Source organism: Triturus cristatus, chromosome 11, assembly GCF_964204655.1.
Source record: "Triturus cristatus chromosome 11, aTriCri1.1, whole genome shotgun sequence".
NCBI classification, from domain to species: domain Eukaryota; kingdom Metazoa; phylum Chordata; class Amphibia; order Caudata; family Salamandridae; genus Triturus; species Triturus cristatus.
In genome coordinates this window covers 235,440,672-235,461,143 of record NC_140594.1, presented here as the reverse complement: position 1 = coordinate 235,461,143, position 20,472 = coordinate 235,440,672, and the positions used below count along the sequence as shown (strand labels likewise).

Here is a 20,472-nt window from a genome sequence, read left to right as displayed (position 1 = left end):
GTATTCGTACAAGGTTGAGGAGCTCAAGCAATTCTGCAAAGACCTTGGTTGCCCTGTGAAAAGCGGATCTAGAAGGGATGTGCTACAAAGAGTCTTGAAGGCCTGGTGGGAGGCCCAAGAAGAGGATGATGCAGATGAAGAGGAGGGTTTTGCTTCCCAAGCTCTGCCCGTGGTCGGACCAGTCTCAAGGGCTGGCAGCTCCCATTCCAGTAGGAGTCTCACTCCAGAGGAGTTGGAGGAGAATCAAAGGGCTAGAGATCATGAGTTAGAAGTCATGAGGCTTGAGTTGAAGCTGATGGAAATGGAAACCCAAAACAAAATAGAAGAGAGCAAGAAGATGTATGCCTTGGAAGAATTGAAATTGACCTTGGCACATGAATTAAGAATGAGGGAGCTTGATATGGAGCTCGAGAGGCTTGAGGCCATGAGTGTCTCAGCTGAAGAAGAATGGTTAGCTCAAGAAGTGAGCTTTGCTGAGTTGGAGGTGGATTCCAGCTCAGATGGTGGCAGCAAGATTGTAATATCCAGTGCTGAGGGAGAGGTACAAACACCCAGAGATGTGGCGCCTAACTTGAGGGAGGGGGTTGACATACACCAGGGGGTTCAGGTTTATGATGTAGTTCCAGTGGAGTGCAGTGTCCCTGAAGTGGATTGGGGAACTGGCACAGGGGACCATATTCCTAGTGGTGGGAGGGACACTCTACTGACCCTAGATGAGAGGTACAGGGAGAGGGGTTCCCCCATGGTAGAAACCTTGGTGTGTGAGTGTGGAGACCGCCCAGAAGAGTGTGAGTTGTGTGACAGAGACAGTCAGATACTGTCTTGCCAATCTCACGAGAGTGGTGTGGGGTACGTGTGTGAGGCACTGGAGGGTGAGGCAAACGGTAGCTTGGTTAACAACTGTAGGGGGCTGTGTGATTCATTTGTTGGAGAGCATATTTTAAGTCCCTGTTTTCCAGAGCTATGCCAACACCCGGTGGAGAGTGAGTTCTCTGGTTCCAGGGAGCTTGCGTTGGAGGCAGACCTTTGGTTGGATACCAAAAGGGCTGGAGAGGCATTGGGGAGTGATCCCAAAAGGAGTGGCCCAGATATCTTCCAGACCTGTGAGATGGAAGAGGTTCAGTGTAGCCCGGTTAGGTCCCAGTGTAGTGGGAGGGGTGTAGGGGCTCACGTCCTGTCTCAGTGGAGAAGGGGTGAGTGTGGGGCTGTGGGTCCCAAGGTGCCCGAAACCCAGTCTCAGGGCCTGGAGGGTTCCTTAAGGGAACACCAGGTTGGGGGCCTAGACGGTGCTAGTAGGCCATTTGAGGAGGATCTCCTAGTGTCAGGAGAACCTGGAGCCTCTGTAAACAGAGCTCCAGTGGTTCTGGTGTCTGGCGGTACCGCTCCAGTTGGGAGGGTGCAGAAGTCCAGACTGAGGGGTGAGAGGGGGATGTGTTCCCCAGTGGGAGAACCAGTGGGTCAGGGACCAGCCAGAAGGGCTGAGTCCCCTAGGAGTGACCATGGTGACACCACTGCTGTCCTGGGGGATCCTCGCGCACTGTCAGGTGGACAGGGGCCGGGAGATCTGCGCCAGGCAGACTGTCACGAGACACATGAGTCATGTGTCACCCTCGGGGAGATACTGTGTGAGTCCCCAGAAGTCCTGGCATGCCAGGCAGGTGTGCAACCGCAGGGTTTAGTCCCTGGGTTGGGAGGCCAGGTTCAGGATCTGCCTGACCTGGGGGGAAGGACATCTGTAAGCTGTGTCCTGACCGGTTTGGCTTCCAGGGGTACCCCTCCAGTGGGGAGGGTGCAGCTCTCTGGAAGGGGGTGCAGAGGGAGAGAGTCCTCGCCTCTGACCCCGGTGCAACCTGAGGGTTTAGACCCTAGGTTGGGAGACCAGTTGCTGGAGAGAGGTCCTGAACTGGAGGGAGGGACATCTGTAAGCAGTGTCTCTACCAGTTTGTCTTTGAGGTGTACCGCTCCGAGTAGGAGGGTGCAGAATTCTGGAAGAGGGTGTAGAGGGAGGGAGTCCTCGCCTCTGACCCCGGTTTACCTGGAGGGTTTAGACCCTAGGTGGGAGGGCCAGGTCCGGGGTGTCCCCCCTGACCTGGAATCCCAGTTGCAGGATAGAACCCCTGAACTGGTGGGTGAATGGTGCAGGACACCTGCCACAGGTGCCCTGACTATTCTAGAAGGGGGTACCGCTCCAGGTGGGAGGGTACAAAGCCCCAAGGAAGAGGAGGACTGGGTATGGAAAAGCCTACCCCAGCCTCCTGTCCAGCCACCGGATACAGGCCCGGAGCTGGTCAGTCAGTGCCAGGTTGTCAGACCCGACCTGACAGGGAAGGGAGTGGACAAAGGGTGCCAAGCACCTGGGGCTACCGCCCCCCACCCTCTGACGCCACAGGGGTTTGAGGGCCCTGAGAGGAATAAGTCCTGGGTCTCATCCCTGACCACTGTCAGTGGTCACTGTGGCTTGCTGTCTGTCTGTTGGGACACATCTGTGAGCAAGTTAAGGCTAGGTGCTGCACAGGTGGTGTCCACAGGTGAGGAGAAGGGTTCCACATGGGTTGGCGTGGTGGACCCTGAGAGTATGGATGGAGAGATCCAACCGGGTTCAGGAAGGCGTAGAACAGGAATAGTGCCCTGCTGTTTGGGCCAGTTTCCGTGTTCTATCGCCCTAAGCAGGGAATCCCATCGAGGTATCGCTTGGTCTACCCTGGCTTTAGGCTGGAAGGGGGTTGTGTTGGAAACGGCCCTTTTTGCAGGGTTATCCCCAAACTTTTTGCTTCTTCCTCCTTTATTTTTTCTGACCCGTGGTTGTTGGCAATAGGACTCTGGGCACTTTACCACTGCTGATCAGTGCTAAAGTGCATATGCTCTCTGTATAAATTGTTATATTGATTGGTTATCCATGATTGGTATATTTGTTTCACCTGTTAGCCCCTAGTAAAGTGCACTGAGTGTGCCAGGGCTGGTGATTCAAATGCTACTAGTGGGCTGCAGCACTGATTGTACCACCCACAGGAGTAGCGCTAAAATGATGTCTTAGGCCTGCTTGCAGTGCCTATGTGCAGTCCAGGACTGCCATGTCGACCTGGCCAGTGCACCCACTGACCAGGCCTTATCCTTCCCTTTCTGTACATGTCAGGCATCCCTATGGTGGCCCTAGGTACCCCCCTGGGCTGGGTGCAGTGTATCTGAAAGGTAGGGCATGTACTGAGGTGTGTAACATGCCCTGGTAGTGAATTACAGCCATTTTCGTTTTTCACTGCTGAGAGGCTATCTTGCCCATAGGATAGAATGGGGAAGGCTGTTTACATGCCTATCTTCCCATAGGGGCAAGATAGAAAATCCAAGTTTGGTATCTCTGTGTTCAGAATTTAATTATACATCTTTTTAGCAAGATGGTTTTTAAATTCACTGTGTGGGAATAGCACTTTTTAGAAAGTAGCTATTCTCCTGTTTAACCTTCCTGTGTGCCTGTGTGCTGGTTGGCTGACTGGTGTCAGGTGATGTGCTAGGTGGCTCCAGGAGCCTGGATGAGTCAGCAGCAGGGTGAATAGGGAGATCTGCTTTAGATGGGTGGGAGGAGTAGTCCCTGGGTCTGAATAGGGCTGCCCCTGACAAACACAAAGCTGGCTCCACCCCCTGCTGGCCAGGCTGAGGACTCTGCCTCTGCTGGCACAAAGAAGGCTCCACCTCCTGCTGAGCGTCTAACGACCCAGCCCCTCACTCTGAAAGGAACCAGGTGCTCCAGAGCAGAGCACACCCAGGAACCGGTTTGAGCAGGGGAATCCCCCCACTGGAACAAAGAGAGACAAAGACTTGGAGGGGTATAAGAAGAGGACCCCAGACACCTAAAACTTTAGATCACTTTGGAACTAAGAAGAAACCTCTGCCAAGGAGAAAGCTGAAAAGGACTGAAGAGGAGAAGACTGCCTGCTTGCTGTTTTGCTTTGCTGCCAAGGAGAGGGGAAGGACTTTGCTGTGTCCCCTTCTTTTGATTCTGATCTCCAAGGGCCTGAGAAGAGCTGGCTCCCTGTTAAGAAGTCCCAGGAACAAAAGGACTTCACCACCAGCTCCCCTGGAACTCTGCTGAGAGAGTTCTGACCTGCCTTAGAGTGCTTGCCCAGTCTTGGGGCCTCAGGAGGTCGTTTTGCTGTGTTTGGGAGCTGGGAAGCAGGAGCGTGAACAAGAGTGACTAGTACCCAACGCATCATCCGATTGCGTGTCGCAAGACGAGAGTGCGAGGGTCGTCGCAGAACCAGTTTGCGAACCGCACCACTGCCGGTGCGTGGAAGTCTCCAGTCGATGCGTGTGTCGACGCAGAGTCCCGTTCCGTGGCGCATCGAGAGTTGCGGCGCCGGAAGGCAACGCTGCGCCACGCATCGCACCACATCGAAGAGTGTCGCATCGAACCTGTGCGTGAAGCTTCCCCCTAAGAAACCTACGCAACGAAGGCCAAAGTCATCGCATCCTCCCCTTACAGATCGGAGCCGGCGCATCCACCTCTGCTGCGTGAAGCAGGGCTGCTGCAAAGCCTCCCCAGGATCTCAGGAGTATCGCATCGCCTTTGCAAGCTTCCTTGTTATAGCTTTTGGGAACCTTATCGCAACTACAGGTACTGTTGGGCACGAAAGTGTCGCATTTTGTGCATTGAGAGTCGCACTGTGCAGGACACTGATTTTGACATCCTGGAGTACTTTTCTGCAAACTCTTGAACTATCCTTAAAGTAACCTTTTTGAATTATATGTTGGTTTGTCTGTAATATTTGGTCTTGTGAAGTTTTTAGTAAAGATACCTTATTTTTCTAAAACTGGTGTGGAGTAAATCTGTGGTGTTTTCACTGTGTTACTGTGAGTGTTGGTACAAATACTTTACACATTGCCTTTGATAGCCTAGACTGCTCAGGCCAAGCTACCTAGAGGGTGAGCAGGGGTTATCTTAACAGTGTATCCCCCTTTCCCTGACTAGAAGCAAGGGTCCCTACTTGGACAGTGGAACCTACCCTGCCAACTAGAGACCCCCAGATCTAACACAGACTGTATGTAAGCAAACTTCCAATCCATGCAAATACATTTGTGGCCCTCTCTGAGCTGATCCCCAAATGAAGGCCTTATCACTGTTTGGGGAACTGCTTCATAATAATCACTGCTATTCAGATAGACTATGATAAATCAATTTGTGCATTCTTAGTTTTGTTCTCTAGGGTTATTTTTGTGTGTGGTTCTAACACAATATTTTTTTTTATGTTCTTCAGAATATAGACTACAAGAACATATCTTTCAAGATGTCTGATGCAAGATAACAACAATTACTCTAACAGCACAGACATGTTTTAATATATGACAAAAATATTGTGAACAACTGTTAAACATGTAAAATCACACATTTATGAACAAAGGCCCTACTGTACTATGTGAATGTCTTTAATACATGTATACATTTCATTAGTGAAATTTAAAAAAGTAATCCTTACCTCCAGAGCAGAAAGCAAATGCTAGTACACAAATTTCTGTTCTGTCATCAGCTTTTCTGCTGGTCCCCAAGAACACACTAAGCATCTTCTTTCACTTTCAGTCCATTCTAGCAAATGAGCCAATGCTCTTACCTTCTTTGTCACTGTCTTTCTTCTCGAAGTACGAGCACAGTCGATCGAGAACTGTGTTGTCGTTTGACCCCTGGATCAGCACTTCCTCATCAAGAATCCAGAGCAAGCCTCTTGGTTCTTCTGACTGCCCATTGGGCTGCACATTTAACTGGCAAAAGAAAACATGTCATCAAACTTAACGTTTGACATCTGACACTCACTTTTTCACAACTTTCTTGAAGTTCTAAGGAAAAGTTTGCAACTTCAGAAAGTTCTAAATAGTACACTTCCTCAACATTGCATTGCACTCACTTTTTCACAACTTTCTTGAAGTTCTAAGGGAGAGTTTGCAACTTCAGGACGTTCTAAATTAGTACACTTCCTCAACATTGCATTGCACTCACTTTTTCACAACTTTCTTGAAGTTCTAAGGGAGAGTTTGCAACTTCAGGAAGTTCTAAATTTGTACACTTCCTCAACATTTCATAATTGCCTATGGTGCAACAATTTATGTCATAAAGGCAAACTTGCGTAGACAAACTTGGCATGTAATTGCAATTGTGCACAGACTCTATGAAAAATAAACTTGCTGAGATACATTTTTCATTCAATTTTTGTCTTCTCTGGCCTAGATTAGAAGGAAAATTATTTCAAAATTATAGTAATTTATCTCGCACAATGTATAACAACTTTTCTTGGCAGAGGCAAAAGCAAACCAGGAAAATTTAAAAATGATGAAAATCTCACAGACCTCCTGGCCTTCCCAACTTAAAAACAAAGACTTGGTGTTAGAAATGGGGCTCTCTAGTTGGCAGGAGTATGCACCCTGTCCAGGTAGGGACCCTTCCTTCCAGCCAGGGCAAGGGAGTTCCACACCCAAAATAACCCCTGCTCACCCCTTTGGTAGCTTGGCATGAGCAATCCGGCCTATCTCAGAGGCAATGTGTAAATAATTTGCAAATAAAACACACAGTAACAAAGTGAAAACACTAAAAATTGACACCACACCAGTTTATAAAAATAACGAATCTTTATCTAAACCAAACAAGACACAAACAACAAACACCAGGAGCTACTTCGAATTTGGTACATTCTTTCCATTACATTTTGAAAGCATACAATGAGAACTTACAGCAAAAATACCTGTAAAAAGTCATTGTGACCATTCTTATCTGGTTGTGATGTGCAACAAGTACTATTTTAAGTGAACTGAGCTTCCTGTTAACCTGTAACATTGAGTTCTAATGACGCATCACCTCTACACAAAGGTGCCGATTATGATCCTGGAAAAACCGGGTACGAACCGTCGGTCGGAGCGTTTTCTCCGTCCGACTCGTACCCGGTTGTAAAACTTTACAAACATGGAAGTACGATTCGCACGGAAACACCATTTCCGTACGAATCGTAAAAAACACCGTCCGACGAAAATATACATACGAATGTAATACGGGAATGCTCCAACGTGACGTCGGGACGCTGTCAGGCAGCGTTTCACGACCCAGGAAGTACGATTCGAACCGACAGCAGTCCGGACGGCAATATTTTCACCCCACCCAAAAAGTGCCGGAAAAGCGAAGTACGCCGCAAAACGACCAGAATAGGGGGCCCGGTACGCGCCGTACCCCCCCCAGCCCCCGTGAGTACGCGCCTAACCACCCCCCCAGCCCCCGTGAGTACGTGTCGAACCCCCCAGTGTATGTACACCCGTGTACGTGTCGAACCCCCCGTGTATGTACACCCGTGTACGTGTCAAACCCCCCGTGTATGTACACCTGTGTACGTGTCGAACCCCCCGTGTATGTACACCCGTGTACGTTCGAGTCGTACCCCCACCCGTGTATGTACGGTGCGTACCCCCAGCGCTACGCACCGTACATACACGGGGGGGTTCGACACGTACACGGGTGTACATACACAGGGGGGTACGACACGTACATGGGTGTACATACACGGGGGGGTTCGACACGTACTCACGGGGGCTGGGGGGGTGGTTCGGCGCGTATGTGGGCACATGTCTCCATGGTTGCAATGGGAGTTCGGTGCGGACGGTGTTTTTTCCATACGGTTGTGACATCGGACGCACGGGATGGATCGTACTTGCGTGGTCGGACTTCACTTTTCACGTTTGTACGGTAAATCGTCCGGAGAAGTGTCGGACACATTTTCCGACCCGAGGACGTGTGGGGAATTATTCCCAATGCGAATCGTATGGAGTTTTTCCCATGCGAATCGTACTTGGCAGTTTGTACGGCACTTGTACGATTCGTACGGTAAAAAGACCGGATACGAGTCGTACGGGGAATTTTTTTACAGGATCGTAATCGGCACCAAAATGCTGAGGTCTCAAATTATAAAATGTACTGCTTCCTGATTGACCAATTACTCCCTGCCACTTTATAATGGTGCTCATAGATGACTCAGATGCAGGCAGTTTAATCACAATAAAAAATAAATGGATACAAGCTCGTGGCACTTTTTTTTAACCGAGTCACAAAATGGCCTTTTGTTCAGTCAAATATGCAATCTATGAAGTAACATACACATGTGGACAAGTCTTCTAGACAGTCAGATTAAAACAAAACTACTAAAATCCATCATCTTGCAAAAAAATGAACTTTTCGAGCTGTGGTTCTGGTATCAATATTCAACCATTATGCAAAGGTTGGTCGCACACTGCTCGTCACACCAGCAAGTTGCCCCAAGGGACTGTGGGAGATGTAGTGGCGACGGCGGGTACACCTATGCCACGATGTATAAAGAACAGTATGTGTTGCGTTAGCCATCCCTGGACACGTGTTTCGAGGTAGTTGCCTCTCGTCAGCAGGGAGCAGGTCAGTGTAAAGGGGTGCCGCGTGGACTGCCAAAATGTAATTAAAACAGGTCAAGTACCTCTCATGGCGCGCAGGTGCAGATCCAAGGCTCGTCAGCCCGTTGGCTCAAGGGAGCCGTAATAAATTATGCAAAGGTTGGTCGCACACTGCTCGTCACACCAGCAAGTTGCCCCAAGGGACTGTGGGAGATGTAGTGGCGACGGCGGGTACACCTATGCCACGATGTATAAAGAACAGTATGTGTTGCGTTAGCCATCCCTGGACACGTGTTTCGAGGTAGTTGCCTCTCGTCAGCAGGGAGCATACTGTTCTATTTACATTTTGTGGCATAGGCATACCCGCCGTCGCCACTACATTTCCCACAGTCCTTTGGGGCAACTTGCTGGTGTGACGAGCGGTGTGCGACCTACTTTTCCTCAATTTAAACGGCTTCCTTAAGCCAACGGGCTGACGAGCCTTGAGTCTGCACCTGCGCGCCAGGAGAGGTACTTGACCTGCTTTTAATTACATTTGGCAGTCCACGCGGCACCCCTTTACACTGACCTGCTCCCTGCTGACGAGAGGCAACTACCTCGAAACACGTGTCCAGGGATGGCTAACGCATACACATACTGTTCTATTTACATTTTGTGGCATAGGCGTACCCGCCGTCGCCACTACATTTCCCACAGTCCTTTGGGGCAACTTGCTGGTGTGACGAGCGGTGTGCGACCTACTTTTCCTCAATTTAAACGGCTTCCTTAAGCCAACGGGCTGACGAGCCTTGAGTCTGCACCTGCGCGCCAGGAGAGGTACTTGACCTGCTTTTAATTACATTTGGCAGTCCACGCGGCACCCCTTTACACTGACCTGCTCCCTGCTGACGAGAGGCAACTACCTCGAAACACGTGTCCAGGGATGGCTAACGCATACACATACTGTTCTATTTACATTTTGTGGCATAGGCGTACCCGCCGTCGCCACTACATTTCCCACAGTCCTTTGGGGCAACTTGCTGGTGTGACGAGCGGTGTGCGACCTACTTTTCCTCAATTTAAACGGCTTCCTTAAGCCAACGGGCTGACGAGCCTTGAGTCTGCACCTGCGCGCCAGGAGAGGTACTTGACCTGCTTTTAATTACATTTGGCAGTCCACGCGGCACCCCTTTACACTGACCTGCTCCCTGCTGACGAGAGGCAACTACCTCGAAACACGTGTCCAGGGATGGCTAACGCATACACATACTGTTCTATTTACATTTTGTGGCATAGGCGTACCCGCCGTCGCCACTACATTTCCCACAGTCCTTTGGGGCAACTTGCTGGTGTGACGAGCGGTGTGCGACCTACTTTTCCTCAATCAATATTCAACCATTGCCTTCTAAACTACTACAAAACTGAGTATTTGTAAATTGCAGCACTAGTTTATTACGTGCTTGGAGCTACCAAATGCACTAAGTGTCAAGGATCTATAATGAACGTCTATTTACTAGCGACAGAAACAGGTGCGGAAGGGGAGGGGATTTTTTTTTTTAAACTTGGTGAAGTACGTCTGTGTGGAGCCAGAACAGCCCCATCTTTGAGTACTATGACGAGAAGGACTTTGGTGAGGGTAATGAGGAAATTCTTTCTGCATGAGGTACAATTGCCTCGGTTAGACTCCACATTGCATAGACTAACCATGCTGAATAAGTTTTGCAAAGACAATTTATCTTACTTTACTGTGCTAATGCATATAAACATACGCCTTCACAAATGTTGTTTGCCACATCAAAGCCTGCTTAACAGTTTGCCAAAGCTGGGAAAAAAGTAACAAAAAAGGATTGCTTTCTGCATAGAATGCTAATAGGAGAAAAAAATGAACAGGACAAAATGCGTGATGATTGAGAGTACTATTTGCATTTAAAATAGTACCTGCATGAGTTCCAATAGAATCACTCTCTCTAAGGCTGAGGTCTTCAAAGTTTTTACTCTGAGCCCCCATAAGGAAAATGTTTTGAGGTCGAGCCCCCCTCCAAAACTTATGACAAGGATTGGGGGAGCGGGAGGGACATGGCTGTGTGCAGGGAGCGGGGCTTATGAGATGATTTCAGGAATAGTTTTTCTATAGCTTATGAACCGCACTAAATATGAGACTTATAAAACAGCAAATGCATCAAACAAGAACAGATATTATCCAAAACAAACTGCTCCCCATAATCGGGGTGTTGGGAGCCCCTCACAATCTTTGACCCCAAAGCAACTATACCTGCTGCACTAATGATAACTGCAGTCCTGAGTAGCATGCTATCTCCTCTGCATCTTTCACCTCTTCCCCACCATGACGGATCATCACCTCAGTCCTAATACTTGAAAGGAAAATAAGCTCTGATGCCACCTTGTTAAAGTTAGACAGTGATAACTGTGATGCAGTGGGCCCCTCAAATCCCTGGGGCCCAGTGTTGCTGCATCTGCGTCCTTAATGATAACCAGCAGTGGCCACTTACACGCTTGGCAGCAGTACCAGCTTCACTAATGAATGTCCCTTTAAAAAAAAAAAAACACTTATATTGTCCCCTTCTTTGGGGTATCTCTCTGAAGAAGCTGAATTTGAACCTATTGGCTATTTTGTTGTATCATTGCACCTTAGAGTCTAAGGTGAAATGATACAACAAATAGCCAAAAGGTTCAAATTCAGATACGAGCAGGACCGGGGCTGTATCACGATGGGCTTGTCTAACGCAGTGCAGAGCTGAGCGTCAGTTTTATGCACCTGCGGAGTGCGAAATTAATCCTCTTGACCTGATATTTCTCTGCATCAGTGCTTTATTTTCACGTAGCACAGGTTGGAAAGAGTAAGCAAGGTTTGCCTCTTTCTGCTTCTGTGGTGTGCAGTCTGAAAATAAAATACTAATTCAGAATAATATTGGGTAAGATAAAATCACTTTACACCATGCAGGTGAATAAAATAGGTGTTCTGCTCTGTGCTGATCCCATCTGATGCGACCGCAAAACCCATTGGAGAAGATTTTTTTCATTTTTGTATGTACCACAACCCAGCTATATTCATTTTTTGACTAGTTTTACCCCAAACTCTGCAAGCCTATGTAAGATGATTAAGTTGCATTTACAACTCGATTTTTTGTTCTCCACCAACATCATTTTGACTTGTCATATAGTTTGGAATAAAATGTTTCATTATAGATTGCATTCCGGGACCAAGGAAGGTTATCCCAAAAATGCACCAAAAACAAGTTGATAGTAACTTCAATGAATACTCACTGTCACATAAACACTGTTAGAATCTAATTATAGAAAAACCTTGATTCAAGCAAGCTAAGACAATCTATTTGAGTTTGACCACCACTGCATCACTCTAAAAACCATCCCATCTTTCTAAGTCTGCAGCCAATAACAGAATCTGAGTCTGGCCAGTATTCTCCCAAACCCTAATCACTGTGACCAATCCTTTGGCACCACTGCAAAGCAAACCATATAATCATTGTTAATGATCCATTTCCTCCTACTCTTCCCACCAAATCCTTCCTAGACGTGCCCCTTATTAGAAAAAAGATCAGCAACAACAAACGCTCACTCTATTCATGGTCTTATATTATTAACCTTTTACTTCCAATTGCTGGCCACGGCGCAGTATTGGTTCAATGAGTCATCAGTGCCAGACATTGTGGACATTATTGCCAATAACCACTAATTCTTTATCAAAACCGAGAGAGGGCAAATGATGAGAAGTATTTATGATGTTCCCCAATTTGATCTCACATGAGAACATTCAAGTTACACACATATCACTCATTCAAAATCCTTATAATAAAGTGTGTCACTAGCCCAACCACCACATTCATCTGTGCATTAACCTAGTACCCACCTGAAGGATGACATATATGTTTTTCAACGAGTCTCCTCAAATTGACCCAACATATGTTAACCATCAGAAAATGAGTTCTCATATAAGACAATCTCCACGGAACCTCATATATGCTCAGCCTCACAGGAAAGTGACCACTCATAATCATATAAGCCGAGAAACAAGTTTCATTATAATAGCTTTTATAAGTTCAGGTAGGCTCTAAAATTTCCAGATGCACAGATGGAGGAGAGAGATGTTGATAACCAATTGGGTGAAGTTTGGGTATCAGAGACAATATTACATCGAGATACTGGTTCCACTCTAGTGAGTTAGTGTATCATAGGTTTCCTTAAACCTGTTATCCTTAGCCTCTTTAATACCTTCACAATAGGTATAGCTTGGGTCATCAACCTAAACGTTTAGATTTTCCTATTTAGTAGGAACTAGCTGATTTCTTCTGCCTGTTTTCTCTTCTCCCACTGGACAGAATCTAAAGACCATCACTGTTTTACTGTCATCTAAGGCCACTCCAATGCTTTGAGATTATTTACCAACATATTCGGAGGCTCCAGGGCCGGCTCGAGGGTGGAGCGACCGGTGCCACTGCACGGGGTGCAGGCTTCCTGGGGGCGCCGTGTTTGCAAGTTTATTATGTTTTAAAGCACCTGCTGCTGCGTTCCTTTCCTCCGGCAATTACCAGGCCTCACAAAAATGTCAAGTTAACTTCTATGATTAATGTTCTTCCTGGACAGAGATTGGAGTTTTGTAAAGTTGATGTTTTGACTTATGTGAAGGTAGTGAAGAGAGTCAATATGCCTGCTGCAAAGAACGTGTACCATGTAGATTACAGAGTGCATATAATGTAAATAGATCAGCAGGTTACTGCTTTTAACCCCTTGTGTGCCCATGACGAGCTGGACTCAAGGGGTTAAAAGAGACATCGTTTTTTTTACTTTCTGTTTACAACTTAAAGTCCTAATATAAACAGTGAGGTATTAACTTTCATCATAGAGCTGCACACACACTGAAAAGTATACAGGGCTTTAAGTGGGCCGGGTCTCACCGGGTCTGAGCGCCAACAGTTTTTTTATGGGGGCCTCGAAATGGGTCTCTATCGGGCTCTGTTTTGTGCCCTGGCACAAGTGGTCCTTACATCGCTGTGCGCGTGGTGAGCGTTGTAGAGGAAGGGAAATTCTTTAAAGAGAGTCATTTTCTCTCTGGATTTCCCTTCTCTTTTTGAAACTCAGGAGCAGAAACATTGTTGTGGTGTCACCAGGGCTTTCAAGTGGAAGTTTTTTTCAATATTATATACAAGCCATAGTTGCTGCTTATTTATCCTATGCAACTAGCAACCATTGACAATCAAAGCCAATAGTCCTGACTTGTAGGTATGGTGTGACTTGTTCTATCATATAGCTGGATGCAATGACAGGAACAGCAAAATACAAGTCGGGCGGCACACTGTGCTAAACAGAGATTTTTAGTTTACGTGTTTTTAAGCGATGCCCTTAATTACATTGACCACGCCCCTTTGAGAGACCCCCAGTTTTTTAATCCCACTTAAAGCCTGGAAAGTATAGATTCGAGCATAGATTAATGTTGCAAAAAAGGTTAATTTAGGTAGAAACCGATTCTTATTATTAACGAAAACTCCCAACTATGCTGTTTCTTTTTCGACTGAGTTTGTGCTTCTCCACACAAAGTACTCCTAAACTATACGGCACACCAGTATGGATGACATGTGACTCCTACACTTAAATGCCTTTGGCTCATGTAACATTTCCTATAAACTGATTTACAGGCATATGTTTGATTGTCTCTGTGCAATGCGTGTGTGATGTAAAGCGCTCTGACATCCTGTACTGGTATGAGTGGTGCTATATAAGTAATTGAATGCATCTGAGAGAGAGTACTTATGGAGACTTGGTCACTGTTAACGGGTGCTAGTTAGAGAATCCGTGGTGGATGTCGTCATGGGGGGGGGGTCGCCAACTAACATTGTCTTACTGGGCAGCACCAGCACTAAAGCCGGCCCTGTTCGGAGCACAGATGTCTCCGGCACATTACATTCTGCTGCTGGACCATTTCCTAATAATCATTTTTCTGTTCAAGAATTGCCTCCATCCCCTCCTTTGTATTCCCTACATCAGTCACTCAGGAACCACAGTAAAGTGTTATGAGGCACTCTGTAAAAAACCCGAATTTTGTATTGCAATGTGGAGGGGACATGCACAAGAAAGATTTGTCTGATTAGTCTCTGTGGATGCCTGGCAAGGAAACTAGTAACACCACGAATGTGCCCTGTGGTGGCCATGGGATTATGAGGCAGCACAAATCACTAACAAGCCGGGCCATCCTTCAAACGGGTTCAACACTCACCCAACCGGTGGATATAGCTGGCTTGGATAAGATTCTATCTGTAGTGGACCTAAGCCAACACTAGCGGTCAACACTGCATAATGCTCAGTCTTTGCGGACACCGCTGCAGGTCAGAGTCGCAAACTAAGGCTCAACATGAACAAAAACAGTGCAAATAAATGTGAAACGCAATAAGTAGGTGATTCATTAAGTGCTCTTATGGCCCTAGAAACTCCAGATGCAAAACAAAGTCTTACTGAACTGGGCATTGACAATCAATTAAGGAAAGGAAAAGTCATGTTTCAATGACTGTTCTAAGTTGAGTTGGCCTCAAGATTCTTCAGATGCTTGGAGGGGGGGGGGGGGGGGGTTGGAAGAGTGGAGCACAGTTTGGGGTCTAAAAGTAAGCCACCTACTCTTTGCCTTTTGAAATGTGGCCAAAGCAGATTTGAGGATGCTGAGCAGAGCTTTCTGGTTTGCATATATTTGTATATTTATCTTAATTATTTGCAGTAAAGTGAGTGACCTTACACTGTGCGATAGATAAGGCAGATGACCTTACATTTGACCGTGTAAGGCAAGTGAGAGCCAATAATCGGCTCTGAGAAAGGGTGATGTCTGATTCCTTAAAGCAACTAGGTGGCAGGCCAGCCAGTAATACAGACTCCAAAGAGTTTCTTCTCAAACCTAGAGGTGTCATAAACGCTCCCTGTATATCTTGAATCGCTCACTTCATGATCAGCACCATGAAAATAATAGCTACAGATACTAGCCTCCTCTTCTCGAAAGGTGTTGAGTTCTTGTGGTGAAAGTTGCTTTAGATATTTTGTTCAATAGAAAAGGTGACTTTTGTTCGAAACCCCTCATATATTAAAAATAATACGTTTGAAAATGTACGATTTATGGTACCTACTATTTTTCACATGGACATGTAGGGCTATATTTACTAATGTTTGCCTGGCCGCTTGTGGCACAATGCAGAAATTGCACTGCGGTTGTGGGCCCTTTAATGTATAGCAAGTAGATGCTATGCAGCACACAAGCGCCTGTGCAAATCTTTAGTAAATATACCGCTTAGTTTGCCCTAGCAGTAGATAATAACCGTTGTATTAGTGCAGGGAGCGTACCCCAGATCCAAGACCTAGTATCCATAACTACTTTGGTTTTTAAGAAGTTTTTTTTAAACTTTGGGGCATATTATCAAGAAACGGCGTTAAATTATCGCCGCTGCCGCTAAAGCGGCGATAATGGGCTTGATAATATGCCGCAGAGAATTCCCATAGAAGCCCATGTTCTGGTGTCAACAGTTTTCTGCCACTAAAGCGGCGATGTTTTTAACGCCGTGCTTGATAATATGCCACATTGATTTTTCACTTCCGTGCTACAGTTGCACAGTGGTGTAGCACAGGTGCTATGTACGCAGACACAAGCACTAAATATGCTCCCTTACCTCCCAGTTTTGCAGTAAAAGACATAACTTCTGTGCTGGAGAGCGCACCCAGGAGGCCTGCGCGTGGTGCTGCTGCACCTGCTGCACCAATGATACCTACGCCCCTGCAGTTGCAAGCGTTTAAGTTTGGCTTTACCCATCACGTGCCATTTCAACCAAATCTTTCTCGATCAAAAGATTCAAACTCGATACATGATATAATAAGGCACTTAAATGTACTTAGGCATAATTGCTTAATGTACTTAATTTCCGAGATCGTTTAATTTAAATTCTAGCTATGCATTTGGTGATTGCTTTATAAATATCCTCCACTACATGGCATTGCAAACAGCCACATATATTTTTAATCCCAAATCACAAGCGGTGCTCGTTTATGTACATTTCAAGGATAAAAGCAGCAGAGCAAATGAACCCCAGGCTGGTGAGGATCTCACAGACATCAAAGCTCTCCAGCTGGGTTCCCCTGAGGGTGCTTGGATGTTTGTGAGTCGCTTGCAAAGAGTTTGTATTTGTTTCAATTACTGCCTATTAGGAGTTGTTGTGAGCAAGTGCTGAGGTTGTCACACAGTTGCAATGAAGAAAGGTAAGGTGAAAGAGAAACACTTAAATGTGCATGCCAAGTTCTTTCCTCTTGTCGGTAGCTGTCTCCCCTTTAGTTGTTCTTTGATTTTAATATACGTATATTACTTTTTAGTTCCCAATTATGAATCGTTGAGTGCAAGCTTAATATTTTCTCATTATTTGCTCCTATATTGTTCTGTTTTGATTGTTTTTTTTTTTGCATAGTGGTTACATCATTTGTTCACATTTGGCCATATTTCTCCTAAAGTCCCTGCTTTATTCCAATACTAGGGACACTGGGGCATATTCTCAAGGACTTGTCGCCGAGTTATCGGCACTTTATCGCAGCCAAAGTTGCGATAAATTTATCGCCCCATTCACAAGCTGGTGCTGACAGCCGATACCACCAGTTTACCTGCGATAGCATCCGCAAAAAACATTGCCACAGATGACCCCGGCAACTATCGCTAATAAGATGCAGAGTAGGCGTTCCCGAGCAAAAAGCCGCAACGACACCACACCTCCACATTCTCAGCGACCAGCCAGATCGGCCAAAAGACCACAGAACAGGCGATAAGGCGTGTTAGCAGCAGGAAATGAACACCTGCTCTGACCTGGTGCAAAGTCGGACGACAACCTGCACCAGAAAAGGGAGCCCAGCCCACAGCCACACCTGAACAACAACAGATGCCATGGAGCCACTGATCATGCAGCTCGGAGCCCCAATAGGGCCACAACACACACTGCCACCATCCCCAGGACCGCCCCCCCTACTCTCCCCACCCCTCGGACCACCACAGAGGCAGCGCGGACAAAGACAGCGGACCTTCAGGAAATGCACCAGCCTCACAGACCAAACACCAGACAATGTCATTGCCCACTACAGGCTCAAAAGGACAACCATCCTACGCATCCTGACCATCATTGCCCACAGGCTGGCTGTACCAACACAGCGGACAACCAACATCCCACCTCAGACAAAGCTGTTGGCTGTGCTGCACCTGTTTGCCTCTGGTGCCTCCCAAACAACAACCGCCAGAGTCGGATGAGTCTCACAGCCAGCCCCATCCAAGTCCTTCACACCTGTCCTGGATGCCATCATCAGCTTGGTACCCCAGTACCTATATGTCCCCCAAAATGTGCAGGAACAGCTGGAGACCAAGCAAGGACTATACGCCATAGCTAGATTCCCTCACGTGTTGGGGGCAATCGGCAGCACGCATGTCCTACTTGTGCCCCCTGTCAACACTGCACACAATCACCGCAACACAAAGCACACACATTCCATCAATGTGCAGGCAATAGTGGACCACCGAGGACTCTTCACCCATGTCGTCGCCCAGTACCCAGGCAGTGTGCATGATTCCTTTATCTTCCGACAGTCCATCATCAACCAGCGCTTCCAGGATAGCACCTATGGGAATCCATTGCTCGTTGGTAAGTACCAAATGAACACCCCACACACCTCAACTCCACACTCATGCAACTCACAACTCTGGCAATGCACATGTTACAAAATCACATACAACATGCCAAAAAACATGCCCACCCACCAGACACGACAGCATAACTTACTGTGGCAACCTGGGCTAGCTATGTACATGAGCCTTCAACTGCATGGCACCTCAGCCACACAATAGCGGACTGTGGGGAGAGGTGGGAACCAGGTGTGTGCGAAGGAGGCAAGTGACCCATGAATGAGAATGTAGACAATGCCAAGTGTGGCGGAGATGTGCTGGACAGACTGCAGTATGCAGACCACAGACATATCCATGCCTACATGCACTGCTGGTGTCTGGAGGGTAGTGGACAGTGGACGCAACCATCTCACCCCAGCCAGTGAGGAAGATCACAGAAATGTAACTTGTGATGTCCCCCCCCTGTAATCGTGTGCAGAGTGGGCTGGCCCGGCGTGCGCCAGGCTAGCGTAGGGGTGTGAATAAAAAGCACATAGCTATGGGCGTGGTTCTCTTCCGGAATGCCCAACGTGTCTGCCAGGGCGGCGCTACCCACCCCGCCATGAGGCCAACGCTGTGAGCGGTGTTGCCTGCGATCCTGTCCGCCTGCTGTACCCCGGGCCTCTGGTCCCCGAACCCGTCTTGCTCGCCCCAGCGCTGCAAGGCCCTGCTGCTCACTTGCCAGCACCGGCGTGTGTCAAAGAGGGCCCACCACATGCCACCGCAAGCTCCAAGCCCGACGCCCGCAACCTTGGCAGCCTCCTCAGACCATCATGGCCTCCGCGACAAAAGGCCCGCTGTACTCCTTTCTTGTTGACGTACCCTACCGCTGCCTCCGGCCTACACTACGGTCAAGTAGGTCACACATTTGGAACTGAGTCTTGATCATACAATGGCCGTGTACAGATATCAATGCAGACTTTAAATCACTATACTCCCTTCGATGTGGTGACACCAAGTCTGTGCACAGCATCCTAACCACACGTGTCTGTGGGCCCTTGATGATTACGCCTTCGGACTACACTGTGGTCCAGCAGGCCTCACCCAAATCCAATCCAGTCTGTATCAGGTAGGACAGGGCATCGTCGCTGGCTGAACACCCTCTCAGCTCTGGTACTTCTACCTCCGTCAACCACAAGTCATCCCCACATGCCATTTCAACGTCGTGTGTTAGAGTTCCAGGAGGAGCTTGCTGAACAGCGGTTGGCCCGCGCTGAACGCTGTCTCCGGCCTACACAGTGGTTAAGTAGGTCACACATGTGAAACTTAGTCTTGATTTGCGTATGGCAGAGTTCATATCATTGCACGCAAGGAGAGGTGCAAGTGGAAGACGTGTTTGGTCTGGAGGAAAAAAGGATCATCATTACAGAGGTGATCGAACACTGCCAACAACTGCTCTGGTGTCACTAACTCTGTGCATCGCAAGCCAATGACACGTGGCTCTGGGCCCCTGCCGACAGCTACCTTGGGCCTACACACTGCAGTCAAGTAGGCCACACATTGGGGACTCAGTCTTGATTTATTTATGGCAGATTTTATATCGTTGTACAGACCTCATCGCAGACTGCATTCCCTTTCAGCTCCGGTGCCACTAAGTCTGTACCCCGACATCCATGGACACTTTCTGGTTGAACTTTGGTGGCGACTGAGTCTATGGACTGAGGATTGTCTTCATCATCATGTCGGTGATACTGACTTTGTGGCAAGAACAAGGCTGTAACATTCCACTCCTCCATTTGCCGCTTCCGGACGGATTCTGCCCACTGCATCATGCCCTGGAGGACACCTTCCACTGTCCCCCGCAACGCTCTGCTACATTCACCTTCGACATCGACGAGGACCTGCTCAGCTCTCGTGGCCCTATCTCACTGAACCGCAAGTCACTGTCCCGTGGTGGTGTACCTGTGCTGGCCGCAGTGCATCCAGGGCCACTAACTCTGTGCAGCTCAAGTCATGGACCCTTTCTGATAGAATATTGGATGGCCTCTGACTCGATGGACTGGGGGTCATCAACGCCATGTGTCTGTGGCCCTGCACTGTCCGCTGCCTCCAGATTCAACTGCGGTCCACCTGGGCTCACACATCGAATCGAGTCCTGACCTGCCCAGATGTCGCATCACTGCAGGATGCACACGCCACCACCGCCAGGACCAACTCCAAACAACAGGTGCCAGAGTCGGAGGTGTCTTACTGCCAGACTATCATGGGTGCCATCATCAGCGTGATGCCTTGCTCTGCTCTTTAGGTGCCACTAACTCAGTGCACCACAACTCATGGACCATTCTTGTTGCATATTGGGTGAACACTGTACTTTCTCCGGCTACCACCATGATGCTTCACAGTTGTTTATGCTTTGCTGGTGTTTTCTGTTTCCCCTTTAATTGTGATCACTGTTCAAGTTGTTGCCAGCACCA

The 20,472-nt window shown here is 47.7% G+C and overlaps 1 protein-coding gene across 5 annotated transcripts in view; it reads right to left on the bottom strand.

Moving 5' to 3' along the window:
* Positions 1 to 20,472, bottom strand: part of MYO18B (myosin XVIIIB) — a 1,573,426-nt gene that overhangs the window by 955,027 nt on the left and 597,927 nt on the right. For all 5 annotated transcript variants that reach the window (XM_085634174.1, XM_085634172.1, XM_085634173.1 and 2 more), the window contains one exon: positions 5,598 to 5,745. In XM_085634174.1, the coding sequence (XP_085490300.1) occupies positions 5,598 to 5,745 (148 nt within the window). The remainder of the gene's footprint in view (positions 1 to 5,597; positions 5,746 to 20,472) is intronic.